The sequence below is a fragment of the Lepisma saccharinum genome, chromosome 24, assembly GCF_977018435.1.
Source record: "Lepisma saccharinum chromosome 24, izLepSacc3.1, whole genome shotgun sequence".
NCBI classification, from domain to species: Eukaryota; Metazoa; Arthropoda; class Insecta; order Zygentoma; family Lepismatidae; genus Lepisma; species Lepisma saccharinum.
Genome location: NC_139252.1, coordinates 49,575,873 through 49,588,627, shown reverse-complemented (window position 1 = coordinate 49,588,627; position 12,755 = coordinate 49,575,873). Strand labels below are relative to the sequence as shown.

General features: G+C 39.3%; 1 protein-coding gene across 3 annotated transcripts in view; it reads right to left on the bottom strand.

Moving 5' to 3' along the window:
- Trm1 (tRNA methyltransferase 1) overlaps positions 1-12,755 on the bottom strand; it is a 43,613-nt gene that overhangs the window by 29,890 nt on the left and 968 nt on the right. For all 3 annotated transcript variants that reach the window (XM_083111019.1, XM_083111018.1, XM_083111017.1), the window contains exons 2-3: positions 3,409-3,595; positions 2,115-2,268 (exon numbers count right to left, since the gene is read on the bottom strand). In XM_083111019.1, coding sequence (XP_082967145.1) covers positions 2,115-2,268; positions 3,409-3,566 — 312 coding nt within the window. In that variant the 5' untranslated portion in view covers positions 3,567-3,595. The remainder of the gene's footprint in view (positions 1-2,114; positions 2,269-3,408; positions 3,596-12,755) is intronic.

The window sequence follows — 12,755 nt, the reverse complement described above, 5'->3', positions numbered from 1 at the left end:
CTTTTGCCTGTCTGGATTAAGCGAAGTCTGGCTTATCGGTGTCCGGATTAACAATGTTTTACTGTATGTGACAATATCAAGAGTGTACTGATTCACATGTACCATTCCAACAAAAAAGTACAATTAATGTGAGCAAGCAGGGAATTTAGCAATCCTCATGTAGTTACCAGTAACCTTGATTCATTATATATCATCTAACAGAATCACCATAGCATTTGAGAATTTTGCACACAAATGCTGTAAAACTAGTGTTATGTATCTTTACAACCATGCTCTTTTCTATTTATTTCACTTGCAATCGAGAATAGTGCACAAGTTGTAGTCGTAATTTCTAATAATTTAACCCTTTTGGTGCAGAGAACGAAGATATACATTCTCATTCATGTGGTCATGTTTAGTGCAAACATCTGATAATTCAGTACATAACTTGCTCCCTTGATGACAGCACAAATGTTGTTGTTTGTTCTTTCTATGTTTGTCTTCGTATGGCGTGTACATTTTCCCATTTGACACAATGGCTGCCAGAGCTGCTACAGATACTCTTCCAGGATAATATTCAGTGTTTTCTGGAGTATTCATACACAAAATGTAAGGCCTGTACAGTACACAGTAACAGAATAATAAAGAGAGAATAAAGGAACAAAAAGAAAAATATTAAATATTTTTGGGATGAAGAAAATTACGTAGTTTTTTTTTTCAGTTATATTTTAAAGAGAGATTTTTTATACTTTTGGGATGGCAACACTGATGCATGAAAATAATGAACAAACAAGAGTCTTTTTAATATTTTTTGGGATACCAACACTGAAGCTTGTGGAAAATTACATATATTCCAAGATATATTTTGACCTGTAATATTTGGAATTCTTATGCAACATTTTAGGTATGTAGTACATGGTAACAGAGTAATACAGAAAACCTTTTATAGATTTTAAAATTGGGGGGGAGGGGTTTGCAACACTTGCAACACTCATGCTTAAATTAAAATATATAACGTATTTTATAAGTTATATTGAAAACTATAGAATTCACATAGAAAATTTGAGGTCTGTGCAGTACATAGTAACATACCTAGTCTTACCATAAATATTGTCACAAAGTTTTAAGTAAATTGACACAAAATGCTGAGAGATATTGTAATATCCTAATAACATTACTGAAATGGATGCATGACAATTCAAAATCACAAATCATTATTCAAAATGGTCACGCTTAGCATGCACACATTCCGTAAGTCTTTGTGGCCACGGATCAATTGAATTACGCAACACATCGACTGGAAAATGAGCAACTGCCTTCAGAAGAGACCACTTTAAACTTTCAATATTGGGATGTCTCTTCTTGCAAGCCATCTCCTGAAGCTTGGACCACAATTTGCAGTCCAAAGGGTATAGGTCCGGACTTGCAGAAGGCCAATCCGAAGTGGAAATTAAGTCTGGTACATTTGCCTCCAGCCACTGCTGTGTTGTTCCGTCCCCACTTGTTTGGGCTGAATCCTGCTAGAAGCTCCAGTTCTGACCATGGAAGAGAGTGTTGTTGAGATTCTTGACAAGTCTCTCAAGCACTGTCTGCTGGTACACTTTGGCTGATGTTCTTACCCCTTTTTCACAGAAATGGAGTGTGCCCTCATAGCAAATGTTCCAGACTTCATTTCCACTTCAGATTGGCGTTCTGCAAGTCCGGACCTATACCCTTTGGACTACAAATTGTGGTCCAAGCTTCAGGAGAAGGCGTGCAAGAAGAGACATCCCAATATTGAAAGTTTAAAGCGGTCGGTCTCTTCTGAAGGCAGTTCTCATTTTCCAGTCAATGTGTTGCGTAATTCAATTGATGCGTGGCCACAAAGCTTTACGGAATGTGTGCGTGCTAAAGGCGGCCATTATGAATATTGATTTGTGATTTTGATTTGTCATGCACCCATTTCAGTAATGTTATTAGGATATTAAAATATCTCAGCATTTTGTGTCATTTTACTTAAAACTTTGTGACAGTATTTATGATAAGACTAGGTAGTAATTAACTTTGAGAAATGGAATGTTGGCGGTGATATTTCCACTTCTGTGCATATGCATTGAAAGTGTTAATCATGGAGAATGAGAGAAAGCAAAACATGCCTCATACTTTCTACCAGCTTCTGGTCTCTCAATAGTCTGTGTAGCTTTCTCTTCCTGTGCATCCTCTGTCATTTGAACTTGCTCATTCTTCTTTCGTTTCCTCTCATTTCTGTGCTGCAAGTGGTCCTCGGCATGTAAACACAATACTGCAACACTGTAAAGAATGCCATATATTCATGTTAAACAGGATTAAAAATGGAATGAAATAATACTTGTCTTGTATTCAGGGGTAGATAAAAAAAATCATGCTCCAGCCCTTTTCCTCAGGAGCCAGTTTCTTCTTTGTCTTTTTCTTTTTTCCCGCAAATATGGAAAGCCAGGCTGAGAGAGAGAGAGAGGCAGATATTTGAACCCACGACCCCCACCAACCGCCTAAGATTCCACTTAAGATAAAAGCTCTACATTTGAAATATCCGGCTGCATGTTAAGGAAGGGGTACACATGATCAAAAACACAAATAATCTCAATGACAATTTATGTGGAAATCTTTATTCTTCTTGGTACAACACAATAAAACTCAAAAATCCATCTCCCCCGACCAACAACCAAGACTTACCCACACTGCAAGACCGCAACGACATCTGCTGGTGGACATGTGTAACGTCAATCGCTTCTACTCCGTCTTTCCTCGACCAGACCTGAAGATGACTCCGTGAAGGAGTCGAAAGCTTGGAAGAACTCCGAAGTGTTTTTTTATCGTGCTGTTTGTGTGTTATTTTAGTGTTTTAATAAATAATAATAAAATTGTCTTTACTAGAGCGGGCATTTTTTGACCTCGAGGGGCCCTTCTTACAACAGACCCTTGTCTGGGTGATTATCACAAAGTAAAGTTAAAGTACAAATGGATGAACATACCCTGATTACATGTACGCTGGATGAACACTGAAGATAAAAATATAAATTGAATAGAAATAAGAAAGAAAAAAGGATTATATGTATAAACTAATTGACATAGATAACTAATGCTCGTCGGTTTCATCTTTAGTACACATAAATGTATGAAGTCTGCTGGAACAGTGAATGGAACAGCAATAATAATAATAATAACAACAATAAATGGAAAAGAAAGGAAAATTATGAAATTTAGAATGCTAATAATTATAACAAGTTATATGAACAGAGTTGCCAATTATTACAATGTATATATACAATATACAAGTATAATACAATCACATGGGTGTAAACAACTCCACTGTAAGAGGTTACAATCCAGAAATGTCGACTGTAGTTCACACTTATCAAATTACATCCTGTGTGTTCAAGATGTGTGTTTGAAATTGAGTCCATAACTAACCTGATATCTCGGTTGAATTCCTGTACTGGGTTGTAGAACACGCCATGTGATGAAGGAAAGAGAACTGTTGCCTTGCCTTCCGTGACAGTAATATATGGTTCCTTGTCTACCATGAAACTGTCAGTCTTCATGTGACTTTTTGAAGGCTCTTCTTCCATGTGTGAGTAAGAGAATCTTGCTAAAAAAGCTACAATGAAAAAATTTACAGTACTAATGGAACATTATTTTTCACAGCTTATAATGTAATATTAGGTGCATCCAGAAAGTAAGTTTCCCTGGGGTCGTGCACAAGAAGGATACATTATTTCACTCAATGAATTATTGCCACAGATACAGCACTTGTCCAGTTACTTGTCAACATAATTCCTGTCGGAATTCAGGCACTTGTCATAGCGTGGGACCCACTTCTGTATACCTGCATTGTACGATGGATGATCAAACACCCCCCAACCGAACCTGTCCAGAAGGACTGCAGTGCGGCTAGCCATATGCGGCTAGCATTATCGTGCTGCAAGATCACCCCAGCACTGAGCTTATCACGTCGCTTATTCTGAATGGCTCGTCGCAATGTCCCCAGTGTTTCACAGTAACGGTTAGCGTTCATAGTCTCACCTCTGGGCAGAAACTCGATGAGCAGAATGCCTTGTCTGTTCCAGAACACAGTACACATCACTTTTCGCACCGACACAGTCTGTTTGAACTTCGTCGTGCTGGAGATCCACTGTGACGCCAATGCATGGACTGCTGTTTGCTTTCTGGGATGCTGTATGCAACATACGTTTCATCCCCTGTGATGATCCAGTTGAGAAAATAGACATCATCATGGTAAAGCTGCAGAAATGTCAGCGCCATGCCCATGCATTTTCCTTTGTGTTCGGGTGTCAGTTGTTTCGGCACCCACCAGACACACAATTTCCGGAACAATAGGCGTTTGGTAACAATGTTGTGCAACAACGACCAAGAGATCTGCGGGAAATGGCTGCTGAGTTCCATGATCGTGATGCGACGATGTAATGTAATGCTGCACCTGCTCCACAAGCTCGTCCATAACGGCCGATGGCCACCTACTGCACTCGTCGTCATGCACATTTTGCCAGCCTTCAGTAAATGTCTTGCACTAAACGACGCACCATCTGCTTGCCCATGACGTCGGGCCCATACATGTGGCACAGCTGACAATGAATTTCGATCGGCTGTATGTTTTGTGCATTCAAGAACATGATCACCGAACGAACCTTGCACGTGGCGGGAGATGGAATAAGAGCCTCCATGTTTCATTGCAGCCGTGACGCTACTGAGGACTTTCGGGAGGCATTTTCTAGGACATTCACTAGCCAATGCATGTGCCTCTCACGCATGCGCAAAACCAGTTTCAATACGCATACGCATGGCCTGCCACCTGTGGGCAAGTGGGAAACTTACTTTCTGGATGCGCCTAATAAAAATAAACAGCAAATAAATTTCAGCCTTGAGAAGAACATTTACAGCAGACTCTTGCTCACATATCAAAAACACAGGCCTTGCTTAAAGCGAAGTGGGTGCAATTACCCCAGCTAACAAAATTTTCGCAAATCATTTTCCTGCTCTCTCATTGTCACAGCACCCTGCAGCTAAGAATTTCCATGGAACTTCAAGCACAGACATATTGACACATAAAAAGTGTTTACATTGAGATGGTCAAATTTCAAATCTTGTTGGCTTATATCCAGGGTTTGAAAAAACCTTTTCTTTTTTTTAAAAAAAACCAACCCACCTGCACTAATCGGGTTTAATTGGGTTTTGTCAAGCTTTTATAAATAAAATGTGAATACATGTAATATAATTCACATTTGTAATTGCCGCTCAACCTACCCACTGCACTTCTCCACCCGACACACCAACTAACAGACCACAACAAACTACTAAACCATAGAAATGTTTATTTTCTATCCTTTATTCTCTTATGATTTCCTGGTTACCTCTGTGCCTCTGTGGATAGCAAGTTTGTATGTTTGAATTGATATTAGCATATGTTGTATCAATAATGGATACATTACGATATAAGATACATTACGACTTTTGTCAGAAGCATCAAGAGATCAATTGCAGGTGTGTACTATTATCTTCAGTCACAAGCATAAGAAAATAGTGATAGTATAGATAGTATACATACTATTCCCCGATAGTAGATCGAAATAAACTGACTTCAGATCTGAGTTCAGTGACTTTTATTTATTAGAATATATTTCATATGGCGACTGAAAGCAACATGTTCAGTTCATGGTTGTAGTGCATGATGGCGTGTGTTTCTTCGATTTTTGTGTCTATGAGAGTGTGTGTGCTTTGTATTTGACATGTACTTTCTCAATTTTATGGTTGTGGAATTTGATATGCTTTGCAAGTCCCTTGGTGGGTTGGGCAGTTTTTTGCATTTGATAGGTTCTGCTGAATTCTCTCACTGATGGGCCTGATGGATCTGCCGATGTAATGGTGGCAGGGGCTACCGAAATTAATAGAAAATAATGTAAAACAGCTTCGCGGAAAACGTGAGTACCTTAATTATCTATTACCGCGTCTCTCATTCCCATAGTATATGAAATACCAAAGTTAATTAAAAAACCCACTGGGTTAAAAAATGGTTTCTTTCAAGTGGCTGCTTACATCACTAATTGATTGATTTAGTTTATCTTACCTCGCTTTTCTGCAACTTTTGACAAAATGCAAAGATGAGTATGAATGGTGACATGATGAGATGGATGAAGGGACCAACACAAACATGTAAAGGGTCTCCCCTACGGCACAATGGTAGGGCCGTCGACTTGTAATAAAGGTGTCCCGGGTTCGTTACCTGGTGGAGGCACATAGTGGTTCGGATCCCACTTTAAACTGTAGGTCCAGTCCCGATTAACATTACGGTGAAAAGTGGACACCAATTTAATCAGTTAACAAACATGTAACGATGACATAACACGAGCCCCACAGAGTATTATACCAGAGCCTTGCTAGTCTGCAAGAATGTGGTCCAGGGTGTACTACGAGGAAGGGTGCTTGACATTTGGGTGCCTTCAGAAAAGGCACCCCTTAAGGAGAAATTAGATGGGGTTATTTAGTCTTATCTGACTGTCAATGATTTTGCTAGGTTTACCAGGTCAATAGGATCACTGTAACTGAAAATAGGTCTAACGATAAATAGGGTTAAGATGTGCGCATGTGAAAGAGAGTGAATAAACCATTAGGTAGGTTCCGTTACTAAATCTTTATAAGTTCCAGGATACTCAAAGAACACCCGTAAGAAGAAAATATAAGAACATTCTGTAGTCAAAGAACAAAATCATGACAAAGCTGAAATTATGCAGAAGTGATGATATGGCCACTTAAATACAAAGTTTAGTGATTTCCCCACCAAAACAAATTTTGTTTGGCGTAGTCCATATCAATTCAGGCAGGAGGGTTATCTTCATAGTCTCAGATGTTATCGAATTAAACATATGTTACAATTCAGGACAAAGTAAGAAATCCGTTTTTTTTTTTATTTGTCCAAAAAAATTCTTGGCCCGAGATACAGGCCGCCATAGATGGCGCCTCGGGTGTCATTTCTCACGTGCGATTTTTGGCAAAATATTAAAATGCTCTATCACTGGAACAATTCAAGATATTTTGTTGCTGTTTCTTTTATTTGAAAGAAAATAATTTCCTGATTAAAATGATAACCTCCATTTGGAAATATGAGTTCAAGTTCTCTTGCTCTAGCATTCTGATTTTTTTTACTGTTGATCAGTACCATAGAGTACTACATTCCCTGAAAAGGAGATCTCATAAAATCAAAATCTAGTCTTATTTGACTTAATTCTTCATAAAGATAAGTAACAGACACAGCTTTCAAAAAATATTAAAGCTTCCAAAATATATGTGCAAGTTCCATATTACAGGTTCCAAAGCATACTACTTCTGTGCACTCTGCTTAGAACTGAAATTAGCAATTCAACGAACTCTTCGGAAGTTACATATGCAACATGGGAGGAAAATAAACTCATTAAGAAAACTGTTGCCATTGATACCTTCATTGATGAACTTGGGAAATGGACAGTGAAAGCAGTACCACACCAACATCTGAAGAAATTGCAACAGCAACATGTTGCAGAAGTGAAGGGACGTGTAGAGGCTGAACAACTATGTTTAGTGCTTCACTGTGATTTTGCTGAGAACTGGTCTGTGATTATGCCACAAGAAGTACAAGGGTATCACTGGAGTAATGACCAAGTTTTAATTTTTACAGGAGTCGAATATTTTCAAAACAAGACTACAAGTGTTGCAGTTATAAGTGATGACAGAGGACATGACTCAGAACATGCATTGTTGGCAATATGCAAAATTCAACAACAGCTGCAATCATAGGCAGAAAAGATCATCATTCAAAAAGCGTTACCAACTGTTTGAATTGACTGAGTCGCTTGTGCCAATGGAGTGGGTATACAGTGCTACTGGTCATGGGAAGGGGCCCTGCGATGGTGTAGGAGGCCTGCTGAAGCACCACGCTACAAGACATAATCTTTCCAGCCCAAGTACAGTTGCAATTCAGAATGCCGAGGATTTTACAAGAGTGGTGAAGTCATACACATCAACAGCCCTCATGCTGTTGCCCAAAGAGGAAGTTGAAGAATTCCGCCAGCAGAAAATAGAAGAATGGTCCAACCAAACTACCCCTGTGAAAGAAATTTAGAAGACACATGTCTGGACTCACAGTGATGGGCGAACATATATTGCACGAACTTTAAAGACCAAGAAAGAATAAATTTCATTCCAAGCAAGATCTCAGAAATGGTAGGAGAATATTCAGATTCACAACCTACGAAGAGGGATATTTGTGGCCTGTGTGTATGACTGTGACTGGTGGATTGCAGAGGTTATAGATATCAGTTGTGAGTTCAATGAAATCGTCGTGAACTTTATGCTACCACATGGACCGGCTGCTGGATATAGATTTCCAGCTGCAAGACAGCAACACCATCACCAGTGCTCACTTCCAATTTGCGATGTTTAAAAGAATGTGGGTGCCCCAGTTCCTATTGGTTCAACAGGAAGGCATCACTCAATATCAAAGAAAGATACTGATGCAGTTGAACAAATTTTTAGTTCATTGAGTTGCTAATTTCAGTTCTACACAGAGTGCACAGAAGTGGTATGCTTTGGAACTTGTAATATGTTTTGGAACTTGCACATATATTTTGGAAGCTTTTATATATATTTTGAAAGCTGTGTCTGTTACTTATCTTTATGAAGAATTAAAATGACATGTCAAATAATACAAGATTCTGATTTCATGAGACCAATATGTGAGAATGTGGTAATGGAAACTGGTTTAATGTATGGCAAAATTTTCAATTGTTTATAAAACCTGTTAAACTCAAAAGCGGAAGTTCTCCATTTAAGGGAATGGGTAAATTTCTTATATCGGACAAACGGTGGGTAAATTTCTTATATCGCACAAACGGATTTCTTCAAATTTACAGGAGAAATTACTTACTGAATGCAGTTTCCTTATAGCCTACTCGTTCGGGGAAGTGGTTTCTCGCATCGTTCATTGAATTTTGCCGGTAAATAATGTATTTTTTTATATAAATGTGTGACCGATGCACGAAAGCTGTTGCATCCATTTCCTTCCAGCCGGATATTGCCTGTGTGTGATGACATAATCCCGGTCAGTGTTTCCAAACACGTGTTTTTGTAACTGAAGGAGGTACATTTTCGCAAATGGTTTGTGGGGCTATGTGTCAATGGTTCGTGGGGCTATACAAGAATGGTGTGTGGGGGCTACGCATTTTTTTCTAAACCAATTTTTAACTATTGTCATCTAAACGTGACCCAACCTAACCTAATCTTACCGGGAATGGTTCGGGGGCTATGTATGTATGGTTCCTGAGGCTATGCATCAATGGTTTGTGGGGCTACGTGGGTATTTTTGGGTGGACCGACTATGGTAGTGAAACTGTGACCGCCATTTTGTGTGTTACCGAAGGGAAGAAACAACGAAGAAAACTTACTCGATATGTCGCAAATATAGCTTCTTTCCGGGAAATAAGCAACAATGTTTCGGTAACAGTTCCGATTGTTTTATGATTTCTCCTAGCACAAAGACTAATTATCGTACAATTTTGGAAATCATTGTCACACGAAATTTAAACCTTCCTTAAAGTAATGAGCACTGTTTGGACTCGAAAAAGTTATTTATGTTGAAAAAAACAACTTGAAAATTACCTTACGCACTTCTCATGGACAAGATATTCTCCGTCGACAAGCGACAGTAAATATCATAGAAGCGTGGGAATGAATGTAGAAGTGAATCTGAACCTTAGTAGAATGCATTTGGGGACTTTATGTTAATGCTAAGAAAACCAAACCTAACCTGCCTAACCTAACCACAAAAGCACATATTGAACAAAAACTTAAGAAATCGCTAAAACTCCGCAGTATGTGTTAACAGAAATACATTGAAATCGAACCATGTAAAAATTGCATTTGTAGCATGATGAAATCGCAATACAACAAAAGGAACTTGGGCCCTGTATGGTACTGATCAACAGTAAAAAAATCAAAATTTTTGGGATTGGCATTTTTGAAAAAAAAAACAAAAATTAAAAAAATTTCAGAAAGCTACAGCAAGAGAGCTTAGACACATTTTTCCAAACGGAGGTTATCATTTTAATCAGAAAATTATTCCCTTTGAAATAAAAAAAATGGCAACAAAATATCTTGAACCGTTCCAGAGATAGAGCATTTTAATATTTTGCCGAAAATCGCACATGAGAAATGACGTCCGCGGCGCCATCTTTGGCTTTGGCGGCCTGTAACTCGGGCCAGGAATTTCTTTGGACAAAACAAAAAATTTGGGTTTCTTACTTTGTCCTGCATTTTAACATGTGTTTAATTCAATAACGTCTGAGACTATGAAGGTAAGGTTTTTTCTTTGCCTGCCTGAATTGATATGGACTATGACATTACATAAAATTGACAGAAAATAAAATGTAGGGGAAAGTTGCTTAAATCGCACCCCCAGTGCTATCTGGCAATGTACGGTTGCTGCTGCCACCTAACAAGAGTAGGCTCAAGTAGACAAGGTACCCATCATTCCTCAGTTGCCTTGTGGTTGTCGGAGACTAAAGAAGACTTGTGCAACGTAAACAATTTTTCAGCTGCTGTTGATGTAAGGAATGGAACCAGCATCATAAGGGATTGTGAACAGGAAGGTAAGAGTTCTGAATTCTTTCTTGCGTAATTGTGAAGGGTACATTTTGCTAAGTGTTTTGCGTGTTCAATGTTTGCACTTCATCTTGTGTGGAAACGTTGATAGTTCAATTTCGCCATTGTGGACAAGTATCCTATATCGCACCACAAGGTAATGCGATTTAAGCTACTGCTACTTCCAAAGTTCTTTTCCCCTTGTTTCTTGCAGATTATTTCATCATGAGTGAAAGGAAATACAGCGTGTGGCAACCAGACGACATGAAAAAGGCGTTGCAAATTTTTAAAGAAGGTAAAATAGGCGTGAATGAGTGCTGCAGGCAGTTTAAAATCCCCAAGAAAACATTCAGAGACACTTGGAGGGTAAAGTGAAAAGAGGTGTGGGCGTAGGCGATCGTTCCAAAACGCCAGTGAATGGAAGAGAGAGAGAGATCTACCAGCAGACATTGATGATAAACTTGTTCACCATATCTTGATGTTTGAGGAACATTTATTCGGCCTCAGTATATCAGATGTGAGGAGACTAGCTTATCAAATAGCAGACAACAACAACTTGCCACACAGGCTTAATAACGACAAACAAATAGCTGGAAAGAAGTGGTACTACAGCTTTATGAAGAGAGACCCTACTTTAAGTTTGCGTCAACCCGAGCGTACGTCTATTTCAAGGGCATGCGGGTTCAATAAAGAAAACGTCGATGATTTCTTCAATTTGTTGCAGAACGTAGTGGATAAAATTGATTCCTTACATATGATTAATGTGCATGAATCAGGCTTCTCGACAGTTCAGAAGCAACCAGGAAAGGTACTCGGCAAAAAAGAAAAGCATCAGATTGGTATGTTATCGAGCAGAGAAAGAGGAGTCAATACAACGTTTGTATGTTGTACCGGCACTTCTGGAAGGTTCGTGCCACCAATGATAATTTTCAAACGCCAGAGACATCATCCTTCCCTTGCAGTCGGAGCCCCTCCAAGAAGCATTGTGGAAATCTCTGACAGTGGCTACATTAATTCACAGCTGTTTGTTACATGGCTACATCACTTTATAAAGCATGTAAAACCATCACAAGAAGAGAAGGTTATGCTGTTACTAGATGGACATACTACACATTCAAAAAACTTGGAAGCAGTGGAACTTGCTACAGAAAATGGAGCAATCATGGTTCAGCTACCAGGTCATACCACGCACCGCCTACAGCCCCTGGGCTGGCCATCTTCAAACCATTGCAAGTGTACTACGACCAAGCAATTAACAAATGGATGCGGACGAATCCAGGTTTGTGTGTTACCCAATTCCAGGTGTGTGCACTTCTGTCAGAAGCTTACAGTAAGGCTGCAACTATTGCTAATGCAGAGCAGGGTTTTCGCGCAGCTGGAATATGGCCAGTTGATAGAGGGGTGTTTACTGTATCTGATTTTGATGCTGGCGTAAACCTGAACATCCAAGTCGACCTACATCTGGAAGAAAATGCAGGAACGAAGAATGACACTAGGCTTACAACACACAATGAGCTCCAATTTATGGAGCATGAAGAAAATAAGGAAGGCGATACTGATAGGCCTGCAAGAAAACCTGACACTCCATCGACATCTCGTGTTTCTATTCAGTCAATATCACCTCTTCCATCTCCAGGCATAACTCAACGTGTTGGAAAGCGACGAAAAGCTACTGCTCAGAAAGCCATGATTCTGACAAGCAGTCCTCACAAAGCTGCGCTTACTGTCGCAAAAGTAGGCCTAAGAGTGAAGAGGAAGCAACACCAACTTCCAGCACAACATGAGGCAATCCCAGGTACAAGTTCATCGACACCAATTATTGAATTAAGAGAACATGAGTGGTTTTGTGTGCTATGTAAAGAATCCCATGTGGAGAATATGGTGCAGTGTCAGATTTGTGACCAATGGGCTCATGAGTCCTGTGCAGGTTATGAGCCTTCAATGAAAGGTGTCTGTTTGTGATTTCTGCACTTGAAATGATGCAGAAGTTCAGTACCGTGTCTAAACCTGTGCCTACAATTTACCATAGCCATTAGCTAGCTACTACAGTTTCTTTGGACATGTAAGTATTTTCAGTTACAAAGCCAAATTTAAATAGTTGAAAGTGAGAAAGGTGCCTGTATGGCTATATC